Source organism: Salvelinus sp. IW2-2015, unplaced genomic scaffold, assembly GCF_002910315.2.
Source record: "Salvelinus sp. IW2-2015 unplaced genomic scaffold, ASM291031v2 Un_scaffold1499, whole genome shotgun sequence".
NCBI classification, from domain to species: domain Eukaryota; kingdom Metazoa; phylum Chordata; class Actinopteri; order Salmoniformes; family Salmonidae; genus Salvelinus; species Salvelinus sp. IW2-2015.
The window spans coordinates 18,841-37,874 of NW_019942947.1; the positions used below are offsets into that span (position 1 = coordinate 18,841).

The following is a 19,034-nucleotide window of genomic DNA, read 5'->3' on the forward strand; positions in this document are numbered from 1 at the left end:
AGAGAACCTGCAACCTCTCTTGCTTTCCCTTTAATGTTTAGAATTTCCACGACATACTTCAGGTGCTCATGATTTAGCTTAACCAGCAGGCAGAGTTTACACTTTTGGGACACTTCAGTTCTTTCCATTGTGCCTAGATCAAGCACACCTAAAGTCCTTTCAAATACACTGTGAATGTGACTTTTCTAAGAACTGCCTTTAAATTCAGTTCTCTTGTTTACGTGAAGGTGTGAGGAACTCGTGATAATGCTGGAAGAGGAGAATGGAACTTGTGATATGATAACTTTGTTTATAAGCTACACTTCCTCTTAAGGATCAGACTCTTTTTTTCAATTTTCGCCTAAAATGACAGACCCAAATCTAACTGCCTGTAGCTCAGGCCCTGAAGCAAGGATATGCATTTTCTTGGTACCATTTGAAAGGAAACACTTTGAAGTTTGTGGAAATGTGAATCAGTGTAGATTAAGGGGTGTAGACATGTTAAAGAAAGGTTTTTAAGCCTTGAGACAATTTAGAAATGGATTGTGTGTGTGTGCCATTCAGTGGGTGAATGGGCAAGACAAAAGATGTAAGTGCATTTAACCAGGGTGTGGTAGTAGGTGCCAGGTCCACCGGTTTGTGTCAAGAACTGCACCGCTGCTGGGTTTTTCACGCTCAACAGTTTCCTGTGTGTATCGAGAATGGTCCACCACTCAAAGGACATCCAGCAAACTTGACACAACTGTGGGAAGCCTTGGAGTCAAGATGGGCCAGCATCCCTGTGGAATGCTTTCGACACTTAGTAGAGTCCATGCCCCGACAAATTGAGGCTGTTCTGAGGGCAAAAGGGGGGGTGCAACTCAATATTTAGAATGTGTTACTAATGTTTGTTATACTCAGTGTATGAGCATCATCTAGTAAAAACGTTTGGATGTAGAGGAAGGAAGATTCACCCACAGCGATTATGTTTTAGGTTTCTCACTGGAGCAATCTCCGACAACTAACTGGACTAACACGTTATATTGTGTTACAAGTTACTTCTAGGCAGAGTTGCAAAAAAAAAGCCATGGAATGCTGTGCAAAGCTGTCATCAAGGCAAAGGGTGGCTACTTTGAAGAATCTCAAATATAAAATATACTTAGATTTGTTAAACACTTTTTTGGTTACTACATGATTCCATATGTGTTATTTCATAGTTTTGATGTCTTCACTATTATTCTACAGTGTAGAAAATAGTAAAAATTAAGAAAAACCCTGGAATGAGTAGGTGTGTCCAAACTTTTGACTGGTACTGTATGTTGACACCTGTTTCGTTTTGTTATCCTCTCCAGGCCATTCTAAACAGTTGTCTTTCACATGCTTCCTGGCTTGGTATTTCACACGGATTTCATTTGGGGTCACCTCTAGAGGGCAGTCATGTATTGCCATTAGTGCACATTGTATGAAATTAAAATGCTTTTTCAGAAGGAAATTGGGTTAATTGTAAATACTGCTAAATACTGCACAATTTAAACACTTGCCCCCAATCATATTTTCCCCAAATCACGTGTAAATATTGTCCTATAAAATAGTGCCTTCCTGTATTATAATTAATCTAAAAGGTTTATGATATTCTAATAAGCCATTTACTTTATGTTCATATTCTTAGATTTTATTTATTTATTGTTGTTGTTACATTGTCGAGAAGGAACCTGCAAATAAGCATTTAATTGGACGGTGTATACCATATCCTTTACATACGACTAATGAAACTTAACTTAATAACCTTCACAATTTAAAAGAACCCAATAGAATAAATGTAAATCAAAAACATCATAATGTTAAAATGAATGATTGAGTGAATGTTGAGAGGAGACCAACCTGTGTGGCTGATGTATTGACCAGGTTTACAGCTGCTGTGTCTCTGGGCTGCTCTACAACCATCCTTAGTTGGGTCTAGACAGTAGAACCCCTCCAGTGTCCCACATACAGTGTCTGATGAAGGTGTACATGGCTGCTTTACCTTCAAACCCAAACCTAGAGAGAAAACATGGCATGTATTATCTGATGCAGATTACAACTGACATATCCTCATAGCATAACAGCAAGACTAACATATCAGTGTTTGTGGCTGGGTTTCAGTACAGACACACAGGACCACCCTTACACTGGACCACCCCCTAGATCACAGTTGGTACACACTTTGCATTTTATGAGACCATTGGGCTCATCAAGGAATGTAGAATCAGCACAGGGCATGCAGCTGGTGCTGGTGAATTCAGTACAATGCTTATGTACATTACTTCCTGGTGAAGAGAATCACAATGTCATGTTTTTCTGTTAGTGTTGATGATGTATTAACGTCTGGTCATTCATATCATGTAAAGAGGGTCCTTACCTGGTGCACACATGGGACAACAATCATCCCATATTCTGTACTCAGCTCTACCACATGCAATACAGCATCCAATGCTTACAAGCACCAATATAATACAATTGAAGTTGGAAGTTTACATACACCTTAGCCAAATACATTTAAACTCAGTTTTTCACAATTCCTGACATTTCATCCAAGTAAAAATTCCCTGTTTTAGGTCAGTTAAGATCACCACTTTATTTTAAGAATGTCAAATGTCAGAATAATAGTATTGAGAATGATTTATTTCAACTTTTATTTCTTTCATCACATTCCCAGTGGGTCAGAAGTTTACAGACACTCAATTAGTATTTGGTAGCATTGCCTTTAACTTGATTAACTTGGGTCAAACATTTCGGGTAGCCTTCCACAAGCTTCCCACAATAAGTTGGGGGAATTTTGGCCCATTCCTCCTGACAGAGCTGGTGAACTGAGTCAGGTTTGTAGGCCTCCATGCTCACACACACTTTTTCAGTTCTGCCCACAAATTTTCTATTGGATTGAGGTCAGGGCTTTGTATTGGCCACTCCAATACCTTGACATTGTTGTCCTTAAGCCCCTTTGCACAACTTTAGAAGTATGCTTGGTGTCATTGTTCATTTGGAAGACCCCAATTTGCGACCAAGCTTTAACTTCCTGACTGATGTCTTGAGTTGTTGCTTCAATATATTGTATGAACCAGTCTTGTGGAGGTCTCCATTTTTTTTCTGAGGTCTTGGCTGATTTCTTTTTATTTCCCCGTGATGTCAAGCAAAGGGGCACTGAGTTTGAAAGTAGGCCCTGAAATACATCCACAGGTACACCTCCAATTGACTCAAATTATGTCCACAGCTATCAGAAGCTTCTAAACCATGACATAATTCTTCTTGAATCAAGTGTTATTACACATCAACTTATGTATGTAATCTTCTGACCCACTGGAATGTGATTACAAGTGAAATAATGCTGCTCTGTAAACAATTGTCTGGAAAAAACTTGTTCATGCACAAAGCTAGATGTCCTAACCGACTTGCTCCAAAATATATTATTGTTAACAAGAAATGTTGCGAGTGGTTGAAAAACGAGTTTTCAATGACTCCAAACCTAAGTTTTAAACTCCGACTTCAACTGCTATCATCGCATATCGCCTCCTGGGGCGATTCCCTGATCCACTTCAAGCAGACGACACATTCTGTATAAATCTGCCCTCTTTGACACTGTGCTAACAAACTCCAAACAAGCTTGCAATGCACATACCAACACCCTTTTGTGCCTCAACTGTCTTAAATGCCTAGTAAAAAACGAAATGAATCCTCTTCGAGACCGATCGCCCACTGCCCGCACTACCCTCGCCGAAAGAGGTATCACCTTACTCTGATGGTTGCTAGCTCAGAATATGTGCACAAACTATGAAAATACCTAGGTGTCTGCTAGACTGTAAACTCCTACCTTCCAGACCACATTAAAGGGTCATACCAATCCAAAAATAAAAATCTAGAAAATTGCGAACATCCTACTTTCGCAACAAAGCCTCCTTCACTATCATGCTGCCAAACAACCTTCGTAAAACAGACTATTACCAACTTGACTTCGGCGATATTCATTTACAAAATAGCCTCCAACACTCTACTCAGCAAATTGGATGCAGTCTATCACAGTGCCATCCGTTTTGTCACCAAAGCCCCATATACCACCCACCACTGCGACCTGTATGTTCTCGTTGGCTGGTCCTCGCTACATATTCGTAGCCATACCCACTGGCTCCAGGTCATCTATAAGTCTTTGCTAGGTAAAGCTCCACCTTACCTCAGCTCACTGGTCACCATAGCAACACCCACCCGCAGCACGCGCTCCAGCAGGTATATTTCACTGGTCATCCCCAAGTCTTTCCTTCCAGTTCTCTGCTGCCTATGACTGGAACGAATTGCAAAAAAATGGCTGAAGTTGGAGACTTATATCTCCTTCACTAACTTTAAGCTTCAGCTGTCAGAGCAGCTAACCGATCGCTGCAGCTGTAAACAGCTCACCTGTAAATAGCCCATCCCACCAACTACCTACCTCATCCCCATACTTGTTTTTGTTTTTCTGCTCTTTTGCACACCAGTATTTCTACTTGCACATCCTCATCTGCACGTCTATCACTCGTGTAATTTGCTAAATTTTAATTACTTCGCCACTATTGGCCTATTTATTGCCTTACCTCCTTACTTCATTTGCACACACTGTATATAGATTTTTAAATTGTGTTATTGACTGTACGTTTGTTTATCCCATGTGTAACTCTGTGTTTTTTGTCGCACTGCTTTGCCTTATCTTGGCCAGGTCGCAGTTGTAAATGAGAACTTGTTCTCAACTGGCCTACCTGGTTAATTAAAGGTGAAATAAAATCAAAAAATACTATAGAGCCATTACCATGTCAATCAACGCTTGAATTGAAACGTAGTTCACACCCCAGATTTTGATGTCAACACAGTTGCCACAGCCCCATTGGTTTTCATTGCAGCCTCGTATGAATGTCGCGGTTGCGCAAATTTGTATGGAATGGGGTTAGTCACCGTTAGCTAGCTAGCAAAACAGTTAACTATAATCCCAAATCATAATGTTACTATCCTGCATCAATCTGCTGGTAGCTAAAGCTAACCAACTAGCTAGGTTCAATGTAAGCTGGCTAGCTAATATTAGGCTATAACTAGCAATGCAATTGATTCTGAGGTACAAACAATATTACTCCACAGATCATACACGTAACGTTAGCTAGCGAGCCAGCCAGCTAAGGTTAGTTAGCTAGCTAACAGTACTCTTTAACTTGCAGTGAAAACGACTTTGACAAAATTAGAAACGTATAATATCTGAAAATATAGCTAGCTAGACTCTCTTACCCGCATACATGGATGAACTCTACTCCCTCTGTCATGGATGCCATGGTTGCCCATAGTTTGAAGATGTAAACCAGAAACAGATGTTTTATACAACAGCCTTTTTCTGTGTGTTCTCTGACTCCCGCCGCATTATTTGCAATCAAGCGGCGGAATTTTTTCCATCTCCTTAGCTATCATACTCTGCTTCCACCAGGTATTCCACTGATTTCAAAACTCGGTCCTCCAGAAAGTGCATTAGCAACACTTATGCAGTTCTTCGTGATATCTTTCAAAATAGCCACGCTAGAATGGATTATCTACACATACTGAGCAACTCATGTTATAGACAGAAGTGTGCTACATGGCAGACCAATCCAAACGTATCTTTCGGCATGTCCAGCCCATCCATTATCTCAGCCAATGATGGCTAGCAGGAAGGTTCCTGTCTTTTTTCGTGGCTAAACCAACTAGGTTCGTAATTTAACAATTTAATTTGTATTTACAGATGGCATACAAGTTTGTTATTAAGGCACATGAAAGTTCACATGTTCCAGCAGGCATTTCTTGCAAAAAAAATGCATTTTGATAAAAAAATGTATCTTTACATTAAAATGCCTCTCCTGTAAAGTACTGACACACGACATACACCTAGTTACCTGAAACAAGTCACATATGGCTTTGCATTAGTATACGCATCAAAAGTCCCAAAGCGAAGTGACACCTCACTTTTAATGTTTTGAGTTATTACATAAAACCGATCAGAATTCCGAAGGTGCAATTTCAAATTGGGTAGTGCATCAGTTCCTCTTGTCATGTCAGTCATTGCATAACTTAGAGCTATTTATAACATGTCAGAAATGTCCAGATCAATTTGCCCATGTCATCTAATGTTTTTTAGATAGGTTTTGTAGCCATAGATTTAGTTGTAATGTTTGAGCCACTCAAAGATAACATGAATACACATTATACATGTAACATATGGCTTTGAATTAGTATACGCATCAAAACTCCCAAAGCAAAGTGACACCTCGCTTTTACATTTTTAGAGTTATTACATAAATCCGATCAGAATTCCGAAGGTGCAATTTCGAAATTGGGTAGAGTGTAATCAGTTTCTCTTGTCAGGCATTGCATAACAATTTATAACTTGTCAGAAATGTCCTGATCAGGAAACAGGAAACATGTCAGCAAACATTTTAGCTAGGTTTTGTTAGCCCATAGATTTTGTTGTAATGTTTGAGACACTCAAAGATGACATGAATACACATTAGACATGGCAAAATGTATAGAATTGCAAGAAAATGACCTGTTAAAACAGCTAAATGTTCTCTGCACCCTGTGACAAGATGTGTAGAATTGCAGGAAATATGCTTTAAACCTGCTAAATTCTCTACACCAACACGAGGGATGTGAACAGTTTGTGTCATGAAAAGTGCTTGTGCCCATAGAAATAGACATGGGCGTGGGATGTTCCCCAATGTTGGAAGGGGGGCCTGAGTGAAACAGTTTGGGAACCCCTGCTGTAGAGTCATTGTACCATCTAAACCAATGTGAAATACTCTACATGAAAAAGTATGTGGACACCTGCTTGTCGAACATCTTATTCCAAACTCATGGGCATTAATATGGAGTAGGGCCTCCTTTGCTGTTATAACAGCCTCCACCCTTCTGGGAAGGCTTTCCACTAGATGTTGGAACGTTGTTCCTGGGACTTGCTTCCATTCAGCCACGAGGATTAGTGAGGTCGGGCACTGATGTTGGGTGATTAGGCTTGGCTCCCAGTCGGCGTTCCAATTCATCCCAAAGGTGTTCAATGGGGTTGAGGTCAGGGTTCTGTGCAGGCCATTCAAGTTCTTCCACACCAAACTCAACAAACCATTTTTGAACGGTCCTCGCTTGGGGCCATTGTCATGCTGAAACAGGAAAGGGCCTTCCCCAAACTATTGCCACAAAGTTGGAAGCACAGAATTGTCTAAACTGTCATTGTATGCTGTAGCGTTAATATTTCCCTTCACTGGAACTAAGGAGTCTGAACCATGGAAGAAACAGCCCCAGGCCATTATTCCTCCTCCACCAAACTTTACAGTTGGCACTATGCATTGGGGCAGGTAGCGTCCTCCTGGCATCCGCCAAACCCAGATTCGTCCATCGGACTGCCAGATGGTGAAGCTTGATTAATAACTCCAGAGAACGCATTTCCACTGCTCCAGAGTCCGATGTCGGCGAAATAAACTTGACTTTATTTTTTAATGTAAAGATTATCAAAATATATTCTCTCTTCTCATTAAGGGGAAATGATTGCATCTTGTTATTAACCTGTTTATTGTTATGAATAAGCCTGTCCATCATATCCCCCATTTGCACAAAATACTAGTCTACTTGCCTGTTATCAATTATATACTTTAACCACTAGAAACTTTGCGTAGGCATGGACTAAAGTTTACGGGAAGATTAGCACATTTTCATATCAAGTAACGTTTTTATAAATGCCAACTTCTGCTTGAAAACTGGCACACGCATGTTTTAGGGTCTATTTTGTACATATGCACGGTTTATGAGGCCCCTGGCCGGGTTTTAAGAAGTGAAGAATTCCTTCTTAGTTGTATATTCTCAATCTAAAGGCACAACCTAGATTGGATCCCATGTCTTAAGTAGTTGAACATGTTATTACTCCTACCTCGTGAAAGTGATAAACTGACAAGTTTATATTTTTGTCAAAAACGACTCTATATCAAACGCGTATCTTTGATTTGACGGCTTCCACATGCGCAGTTCATCTCGAGACAGTCGTTAGACCCGATTACATGTTTCTAAGCATGAGTCGCCATGACATCACCTACAAGTGTGATCGAGGATTCCTATTGGTGAAGCAGTTTTAGTCGATCTTCATACTGTGCTGTCTTTGGTAGAAAGGACATTGCTCCATGTCCAAGGCTACTTCACCACAAGAGGGCACCATTCTAACTATTTTCCATTTTCTGTTTCATACTTCTCAAAGTTGATAATTAGCTTATTACAGTTTTTTTTGCAGTGATTCAATTCAGCAAGATATCATAATTTACTAAGTGAAAGGATATTATATTTTATTAAGATTCGGTTCAATTTTATTCACATTGATGGTGGTGACTGATAACTCAGGGGTGGCCAGCCAACGTACAGTACTATATTATAAACATTAAAAAAGAAAAGTCCTCTCACTGTCAACTGCATTTATTTTCAGCAAACTTAACATGTGTAAATATTTGAAATAACATAAGATTCAACAACTGAGACACAAACTGAACAAGTTCCACAGACATGTGACTAAGAGAAATGGAATAATGTCTCCCTGAACAAAGGGGGGGGGGTCAAAATCAAAAGTAACAGTCAGTATCTGGCCACCGGCTGCATTAAGTACTGCAGTGCATCTCCTCCTCATGGACTGCACCAGATTTGCCAGTTATTGCTGTGAGATGTTACCCTACTCATCCACCAAGGCACCTGAAGTTCCTGGACATTTCTGGGAGGAATGGCCCTAGCCCTCACCCTCCGATCCAACATCTGCAGTCCTCATGCCTCCTTGCAGCATGCCTAAGGCACGTTCACGCAGATGAGGAGGGACCCTGGGCATCTTTCTTTTGGTGTTTTTCAGAGTCGGTAGAAAGGCCTCTTTAGTGTTTTCATAACTGTGACCTTAATTGCCTACCGTCTGTAAGCTATTACAGCTGTTGCCGACCGTTCCACATGTGCATGTTCATTAATTGTTTATGGTTCATTGAACAAGCATGGGAAACAATGTTAAAACCCTTTACAATGAAGATATGTGAAGTTAATTGGATTTTTACGAATTATCTTTGAAAGACAGGGTCCTGAAAAGGGGACATTTCTTTTTTTGTTGAGTTTATTTATTAACTGGGCAGTGTATGCAATATTTTAGCAGAATATAATAGAGCTATTCTTACTATACAGTACATGTACTAAAATACATTACGTCCACAGGTCAGTTCATCTCAATACTTCAAAACTCCTAAGTACTTCACAAATCCAGTATGTGGGTCTTCCAGTGAGTAGGTGAGGATTGAGGAAACATGGAACAGTTTGAAAGCTTSATATGGACTGTAAGTGAAACATTTCTGATTTGCACATTTTGTGGCTTGGCATGTATAAAAAACGAATTATCAAATGTAAATATTTCCTTCATGAAATATGAATCAGTTATTATTAGCCTACTATATAATTTGACTGAAACCTCGTAGAAAAAACGTGGTAGGGAGAAGTACATTTCAGTAACATTTATTGACTGAATTTGCAGATAACAGGTTCTCTTGGGTTTGGTGTCACATCTTTAAATGTAATGTATGCTGATGTTTTATTTCTTCTCTATTTGCAGATACATTTTATACTTCTAAACATTGAACCCTGTTTCACATATGATCACCTCATCTATAAAATAGGTGATAGATATTGCATAATGTGTAGGCCTGGTAAGGACCTTGTGTATTTTTACGAGGGGTTAATTATAATAATAAAACTATAATAATTATGATAATAATAATACCCCCAAAAAATTGTCATTGTACTAAATCTACATATACACCTTCCTGTGTGCCCTGTATTGACTCCACGTTCCTTGATGAGCCCAGTGGTAAAACAACATGCAACAACTGTACCACATGTGATCCAGGTGAGAATTCTGTGTTCTGGGCATAAACACTGAGCTACTTTACTATATCAGCTGTTGTTTTGATGAAATACAACAGACTTTACATTTAGCTTCAGATACCAAGTGACATGTTTTCTCTATAGGTTTGGGTTTGAAGGTAAAGCAGCCATGTACACCTTCRTCAGACACTGTCTGTGGGACACTGGAGGGGTTCTACTGTCTAGACCCAACTAAGGATGGTTGTAGAGCAGCCCAGAGACACAGCAGCTGTAAACCTGGTCAATACATCAGCCACACAGGTTGGACAGGACAGGATGAAGACAACGAACTGGAAGTGCAAGCTGAGATGCCTCAGAAGAGAACAAATAAAAGGAAGACCATGCCATGATACCATGATAGGGATGCAGAGAGGCCATGATACCATGATAGGGATGCAGAGAGGCCATGATACCATGATAGGGATGCAGAGAGGCCATGATACCATGATAGAGATGCAGAGAGGCCATGATACCATGATAGGGATGCAGAGAGGCCATGCTACCATGATAGGGATGCAGAGAGGCCATGGTACCATGATAGGGATGCAGAGAGGCCATGATACCACGATAGGGATGCAGAGAGGCCATGATACCACGATAGGGATGCAGAGAGGGTCTACAAGACTAAGGTGCACTATGTCATCATGGATACAGTCACTGAGAGCATCTGTCAGCTCTTGTTGACACCAGGCACGTTACTCATCTGGACCCCAGCAGGTTCTCAGGGATACAATATAATGGATTGCCCCAGACATCACTCACAAAACTAAGCGAACTCTTGCTTTAGTTGACTAGTTTTGCCGGTCAATGGGAGAGACTGAAAACATCAACAGTGGAGAAGTACACAACCAGGACTGTGGGTGAGATACCTGCAGATGGACATGATGAAGAATACGTGGAGATGATGAATACAAGTTGTTCAACATGTAAGAACTGTGCTGTATGTTGTTATCAACGTCTACGGTGGTACATCTTGTTGACAGAGGCTTACCATGTTGTAGGCCTGGGGTACAAGTTCCTATCCACCCTGTCTGTCATCCGGGTAGCCGATGAGAGGAGCTTCTCAACTCTCAAATTCATACAACATAGACTCCGGAGCACCCTATCCTACAATCACTTGGAGGCATTTATTCTGATGGCAACTGAAAAGGAAAGTCTTATGGTCCTGGATACAGATGATGTCATTGACAGGATGACAGAGAAGAACTGCTGTGACACCTGCTGACAAAAGGGTAGGGAGGGCAGAGGGACAGCAGAGGAGAACAAGAAGAAACATAGACAGACAGACACAGAGACAGACAGGCTGACAGACTGACAACAAAGTTACAGAGTGACAGATCATAACAAGGAGAATCACAGACAGAGGGACAGTGACAGCAGAGATGCAGAGACAGACGRACAGTGACAGCAGAGATGCAGAGACAGACAGCACAACAGGGAGAAAACAGACTCAGAGGCCCAGTTATAGTGATGAGTTGTATCTCCAGACTCCAGTGGTGTTTTAACATGTATTTGTTTTAAACATGAGCTGGTTAAAAATAGCTGGTTAAAAAGGAGGGAGACCATGTTTCTTCACTCACTGGTACAGTAACGTTTGGGAATCTCTGTACTATAGTGTACCTCTGATGTTATACACCGCAGGTTAGGAGGGTTAGGTTAAGGTTAGGAAAGGGGTTAGGGTTAGCGGAATGCTCTCCTAACCTGCTACAAAAATCACTTCCTGGTCGTATCTGTATCTAGTGTCAAAGATGGCAACATTCTCTAATAACTACAGGCCTCATTCTGTTTCATACTTCTCATAGTTGATAAGTAGCTTATTCATTTTTTCTTCAGTGATTCAATTCAGTAAGATATCATCATTTACAAATTGAAAGGATTAGATTTACATGTACTAAAACACATGAATTCAACAGGTCAGTTCATCTCGATACTTCAAAACTCCTAAGAACTTCACAAATCCAGTGTGTGGGTCTTCCAGTGAGTTGGAGAGGATTGAGGAACCATGGCACAGTTTGGAACCTTGATATGGACTGTAAGTGAAACTTTTCTGATTTGCTTGGCATGTTTAAAAAACAATTATCAATTTAAATATTTCCCCTATGAAATATAAATCAGAGTTATTTTTAGCCTACTAGTTCTGTCCATTTTAATGAAACCTTTTAGAAAACACGTGGTGGAGAGAAGTACATTTTCACATTTATTGACTGAATGGGGTGCACATTTAAGGGGTGCACATTTAGTTTTTTGCCTTAGTACTACACAGCTGATTCAAATCATGAACTCATCATCAAGCTTTGACTTTTTGAGTCAGCTGTGTAGTGCTAGGGCGACAACCATAACGTGCACCCCTTGGGGTCCCCAGGGCCAAGTTTGGGAAACGCTGACCTAGGTTTAGGGTCTGGTGTCACACCTTTAAAGTCAAAATAAAAACACCAGGGGGCACCAACACACTCACAAAATACTTTACAATGGTTCCATATAGTTACTTTAATTTTATTTGAAATGTGAATATTTGGGTTAGAATTATGTTAACTACTTCTGTAAGTTTCATGAATACACACCATCAGTTTAGATTTTTGTGATTTCTTTTCTGACATTTTCTCTACTTCCAGATAACTATTATATTGGTGCATGTAAGCATTGGATCCTGTATTGCATGTGGTAGAGCTGAGTACAGAATAGGTGATGAATGTTGTCCCATGTGTTCACCAGGTAAGGACCCTCTTTACATCATATGAATCACCAGACGTTAATACATCATCAACACTAACAGAAAAACATGACATTGTGATTMTCTCTTCMCCAGGAAATCATGTACATAAGCATTGTACTGAAYTYACCAGCACCAGCTGTGTGCCCTGTGTTGATTCTACATTCCTTGATGAGCCCAATGGTCTCATGAAATGCAAAGTGTGTACCAACTGTGATCCAGGTAAGAGTGGTGCTGTGTGTCTGTACTGAAACCCAGACACAAACACTGATATGTTAGTCTGTTGTTATGCTATGAGGATATGTCAGTTGTATCTACATCAGATAATACATGCCATGTTTTCTCTATAGGTTTGGGTTTGAWGGTAAAGCAGCCATGTASACCTTCATCAGACACTGTCTGTGGGACACTGGAGGGGTTCTACTGTCTAGACCCAACTAAGGATGGTTGTAGAGCAGCCCAGAGACACAGCAGCTGTAAACCTGGTCAATACATCAGCCACACAGGTTGGTCTTCTGTCTCACTCATTATACTAATTGTGTTGTAATAATTCAATTTAGTCAAGTTGGTAACTTCAGTGTGAATAATCATTAACAATAAATATAATATAATTAGTAGGGGAATAATGAAATGCAATTATGTATTCATGCAGGAACAACATCTACAGATACTGTGTGTTCTGACTGTACTGGTGACACCTATTCAGATGGATCATTAACATCCTGCCGACCACACACAGAGTAAGTTCACATATGTTAACATAAATAAAGTGTAAGATAAATAATACAATATACTAAAGTACAAATCTACAATTGAACGGGAAGTTGAATGATCAAATTGCTGTCGCAGACTGTTATATTATGTGTTACAGGTGTAAATCCTTCGGTCTTCAAGAACTTAGACCAGGAACTAATTTGTCCAATTCTGAATGTGGACCACAATCCTCACAAATAGAACCTGGAATCATCATTGGTGTTGTTCTGGCATCAGTCCCAATAGCTCTTGCAATAACAATAATAATAATAAKARGAWTTGTAATTCTAWGGAGGAGAAAAAGTCCAACAMCAGTGACTTTTTCTCCAGTGACAGTAAATGCTGTAGAGGTATGTTGATATAATCTACATGTTGAACAGTCACTGTGCTAAGGTTAGCTGAGCAGATGTTATTAYTGCTCTACTTACTCTGGGGCTGAACTAGAAATGTTTTATTGAGTAATATGTTTCCTTCTATTAGGCATCRTCAGATTTAGAGGAAACACCAAGCAATSTAGTACAATGAAACAGAAGAAAGTACAGCATCTTGCAGGTGTTAGTTTTGTAGATGGTGAGTTGTCAAGAACTTCAGCCGTATGACTAAAGGTGTATGTTCTATTACTTCATGTTATCAATGCAATGATGACAACTAAGATATGGTCAAAGTGCTATGAAACTATAGCTTCACCTTCACACAGTCCATGTTCATTACTGGTTTATTCTCCCACAGATTCAAGCTCTGACTGCACTCATCATTACAAATGCTACCTGAGGTACGTCCAGATTCTGTACACTGTGGTAAATGTGATCTAGATTCAAATGTTTCTTAAAGTTGGTTTCTGGCATATTACTGTTGCTATGTTGGATTTTATGAGGGTTGCCAGATTGGAGTTAAACACTGTATGTTTTTTGTGCACTAGTATCCCAAAGTATTAAGTGAAAACAAACATAGAAAACAGTATTGGCAGCAATGAAAATAAATGAAAAGGTAAGGCTACTATTATATTATAATTATTTCGGTGACAACCTGGTTGATTAATAATATTGGGTTGACAATGCAGATAGTCCGGGTAGCCATTTGATTAGCTGTTCAGGAGTCTTACAGCTTGGGTGTAGAAGCTGTTAAGCCTTTTGGACCTAGACTTGGTGCTCCGGTACCGCTTGCCATGCGGTAGCAGAGAGAACAGTCTATGACTAGGGTGGCTGGAGTCTTTGACAATTTTTAGGGCCTTCCTCTGACACCGGTTAGCCTATGCAAATAGATTGGAAAACATTCAAAGCTTATTAATAGGACAACATTTAGCGTAATTGGGAACACATATGGCGCAGAGAGAAGTCAAAGGATCCTAGTCAGGCTATTTTTTGTGAAATCCAGATTAAATATAGGATTTCATGTGTATCAAATCTGTAGGCGATAGTGGGCTGAATCAATGAAAAATATAGCTGAAATGTGCAGGCTTTGTCAKGATCTGTGATCAAAATAGACGGGGGTGTTTCCGGTTCCGTTTAGGCTATAGGTTACGCATAAGAACTCAGRTGCACTGAGATGAATAGCCTGATTCAATGCGATTCTCCTGAATAAAAATATGTTAAGCTGTTTGGTCTATGAATACCGCTTCTATACCGCTTCTGTCTTTTTGGTATTTTTCTATAGGCATATCCTACTACTAATATTCTGAATTGCGGAGACTTAGGCCTACCAAGAACCCGTGTTGAGGGTGAGCAAGACCTTCGATAGTCTAGTGGACTATGCAGAAATAATTGTGGAATTCATCATTGTTAAAGCCTATATCGCTTTATATAATCTGGACTGTTGTTTTTACTAAGGCTAAGCAAACAAGGGGTAGCATATGCTTTTTGCCCAATTCTATAAGAATAGTTAGGCCTATATCCTCACATAGCCCCTCAATTCAAGCCCTGCTTTTAACCATAAGACATCTCAATGATTGTGTCTGTTAAACTGGTGAACTTGTGGTAAACTGGGAACTCTGGGGAAAGGACAAGGACAACACTAAAAGGGCACTGAACCCACACATGGTGCCTGCACAATACACTGAACCCACACATGGCACCTGCACAATACACTGAACCCACACATGGCGCCTCTACAATACACTGAACCCACACATGGCGCCTGCACAATACACTGAACCCACACATGGCGCCTGCACAATACACTGAACCCACATGTGGCGCCTGCACAATACACTGAACCCACACATGGTGCCTCCACAATACACTGAACCCACACGTGGCGCCTGCACAATACACTGAACCCACACGTGGCGCCTGCACAATACAATGAACCCACACATGGCGCCTGCATGATACAACATTAGAATACAAGTTGTACTAATCATTAAGGTGTTTGTCAGCAAGACTTTCAACTGCACAATATGCATGAATTCAAAAAGGTTCTGCTGAGTTGACCCTAGAAATGTAGTCTAGATAGTATCACTTCTTTATTTCCCTTGTGAAACAGGTTCTACTGCCATTAAGTAATACACTTCTATCCACAGTTCTGAAGGAAATACATGCACCTTTTTACTGAATTGCCATAGACATATAATTTACAGTTGACAGTCTTTTAACATCCCCCACAAAACACATAGTTGTAACCTATGACTAGAAGCAAATCTTCGAACTGAACAAATAAAAGAGCAATGGACTTTTAAAAACGTCCCTAGCATTCCCTGTATACAACTGTACATGTTAGTTTCACTCTAAGCTGTAGGTCAAGGTTTCCTTCCTCATAAAACCCCTCTCTTCCTGTTTTCTATCTCTGCAATCAATGGACAAATGGATTTAGTTAAATTAATCTAACAACAATACAACTGTTTGCAGTTTAGCAGTATTATTATGATGAATTTGTCAGACTACTCAGATGTTAAGCAGAATGTAAATCTAAGCCTGCAAGCCTCGGCTACTTTCAATTCTCTGTCTGTTTCATTAAAAAAAACAGCAAAAATACTTCAGGGACTTTCCTAATCATATAACAAAGGCAGAACCTACTCCACCTGTCCCACCATGTCTTCCTGCCCTCCTGATCTGAAAGAACTGGACGGGTGAAAACAAATACCATCATGATTTCACCTGTCTCCTCTTCAGATGAGTGACAATGAAAGAAAGGAGATAGAGGAAGCCCCTGTAGACTATTGAGGTGCACCTCTACAGTAGCCTGTGGCTGCATTGTTATCAGTCTTGTGTTTCTCTCCCTCAGAATGAGGAGACCAAGGAGCGGCTCTCACTTATGACTCCACTGATGAAGAAACAAAGCCGCTTGATGACATTGGATCCTCCTCAAGAGGTCAAAGGGCAGACTAACCTCTCAGGCAGTAACATCCCAGTCTGCTTCAGTGGCCCAGAAATCAGGAGCAAACCCAGACTCAGAGATGGATAGGTAAGAGATAGTAATATCATAATCAATCCCAGACTCAGAGATGGATAGGTAAGAGATAGCACTATCATAATCAAACCCAGACTCAGAGCTGGATAGGTAAGAGATAGCATTATCATAATCAAACCCAGGCTCAGAGATGGATAGGTAAGAGATAGCATTATCATAATCAAACCCAGACTCAGAGCTGGAACACCTCTTGTTATACACTACACTTATGAACATAAGGTTGTCTGTGAGACTGAAGTTTTATATTTAATTAAAATAATCACAACTTAATTCAGTTTACCACGGGCAGTTAAGACGGCATGTTATAGAGCTCACCAGATTGTATTCCTAAAAAGCTGAACTAAGTTACCTCTGCTTTGTTCAGACACTCCTATTGGGAAAATGTATGGGGAAGGAATAGGGTTTTAGGATAAATGCCTAAAATAAGTCTGAGGTTAAAACAGGCTTAGGAAATATTATACGTTTTGTTCTATGAGATAATATCAGTCAGTTAACATGACCTTGATGAATTATGAAGCATTCATGTGCTTTTTATGATTACAGAAATGCTTAGAAATTCACAAATTTGACGTTAGCTAATGATTATCTCATAGAACAAAACTCCTAAGCCTGTGTTTACCAGACCTTATTTTCTACATTCATCCAAAAACCCTACCAAAACGACATTAATTTCCCCATAGGCTTTGTCCAATGAACCATGGTGGAATTAATGCCTACAAAAGGTATTTATTGCTATTTCTCTATATGGTAGTGTTGTATTAACTAGGCTCTATGTCCCTGACCTGTGTGTGTATGAACCAGTGATGATTCACTCACCCCCTGCCTTGTCAGCTCACCAGGAATGAGGCAAGCCGCCTCGTTACCCCCGAGACTGTCTGGAGGGTAAGATACAGAATATAGATCTCTCCATGGGTGGGAGATGGATTTTTAAGCTAATCAACATTCCCTTTATTTTACTGACTTGTTGAATGATTGATCCATTCATCCTTCCATCCCTTCCCAGCCTTCCTCTCCTCAGAGGACCCAGCGAGGGTGGAGCACAGTCTGAGAGCTGTTGAGTGAGAACACTTCTACAGCCAGAGAGGTGAGAGGTCACATGGTTTAGATTGTAAATATGTATACTCACGTAAGCAAAAGGGAATATGTTCCATCATCTACAGTACCAGATCAAAATTTTGACACACTCTACTCATTCAAGTGTTTTTCTTCATTTTTTACCTATTTTTCTACATTGTTAGAATAATCGTGAAGACATCAAAATCTATGAATAACACATATGGAATCATTGTAGTACCCAAAAAGTGTTATGTTCATTTACATTAGTGAAAAATTGTCCACTGATTCATGTATTTTTCTCCCCCTTTTGACAGTTTATTTCGGCGATGAAGGAAAGGAAACCGCACACTGCTCTTGATAGTATCACGATATTTAATAAGCGTACGTATCGGCCACACGGCCTTCGTCAGAGCTTTTAGACAGTTTATATCCTTTAGCTTTTAGACAGTTTATCTCAGGCACCCACATTTTGTTCTTTGTTATTCTGAAAGTCTTTGTGTAGAGTGTACTTTTCCCCCACTCATTCACACCATCTCTTTACATTGATTGTGCATATTGGTGCCTGATTGCATCCAGACTATGTCAATTGCTGAACACAATGCCATCCTGGCAGATCTAAGCCTAGTGCGAGCACAAGTGATGACTTTCGTGCATTTCAGACTAATGCAGCTTTGAGTGGATCGGATGACATCCGTTACTTAAGTGCCTTCAAAAGTAATAGATCTGAAGGCCATAGATGCTACATATCTATGACATTGAGTGTTCAATAAACATACATGACTAAGATATTTAATTTCTTGTGTTGCACTGGCAGTCAAGAAATGGAACAGCAAAGGCCACAGGAACATCACACACGCAGAGCTGTGGGAGACACCTGAAGCATTCCCTGGTAGAGCCAGGGGATGTGTTTAACCACAACCACCACCAAACGCCTTTAACAGGCTTGAAAAGTGGGTTTGATGCTGTTTTGATACCATTTTATTTGTTTCAGTTTTCATTAGTTGAATCCTGCGACTCTACTGTTGATGAAAAAAAACTTTATTTAACAAAAATGCACTTGGATTGGTTCAAAGGTGATACAAAACTTACATAATTTTGACATAGAGGAAGATATACTGAATTTATACTGTTTTCATCTAAGACGGAACTAAAATATATGTTACTTGCCATTTTTGTTCATTATTTTTGCAAGAATGTTGATTGGTCGGTCATTGGTTCG

At 40.0% G+C, this 19,034-nt stretch overlaps 1 protein-coding gene across 12 annotated transcripts; it reads left to right on the forward strand.

Annotated features, from left to right (window-relative positions):
• The first annotated feature begins 9,191 nt into the window (after window positions 1–9,191).
• LOC112071038 (tumor necrosis factor receptor superfamily member 14-like) lies at window positions 9,192–18,751 on the forward strand. Of its 12 annotated transcripts, XR_011475729.1 has the most exons (12): window positions 11,672–11,923; window positions 12,504–12,603; window positions 12,698–12,823; window positions 12,952–13,107; window positions 13,254–13,341; window positions 13,473–13,704; window positions 13,835–13,924; window positions 14,084–14,126; window positions 16,574–16,753; window positions 17,561–17,641; window positions 17,763–17,843; window positions 18,630–18,751. XR_011475729.1 is itself a non-coding variant. In XM_070439220.1 (8 exons), the coding sequence occupies exons 1-7, from the start codon at window positions 11,894–11,896 to the stop codon at window positions 14,123–14,125; spliced, it is 774 nt and encodes a 257-aa protein (XP_070295321.1). In that variant the 5' UTR covers window positions 11,672–11,893; the 3' UTR covers window position 14,126; window positions 16,574–16,986. The 12 variants fall into 12 exon arrangements, 3 of the variants coding, with proteins under 3 accessions (XP_070295321.1, XP_070295322.1, XP_070295320.1); XR_011475728.1 differs by lacking the exon at window positions 17,561–17,641; XR_011475726.1 differs by lacking the exon at window positions 17,561–17,641 and having other exon boundaries at window positions 17,780–17,843.
• The last annotated feature ends 283 nt before the right edge of the window (window positions 18,752–19,034 follow it).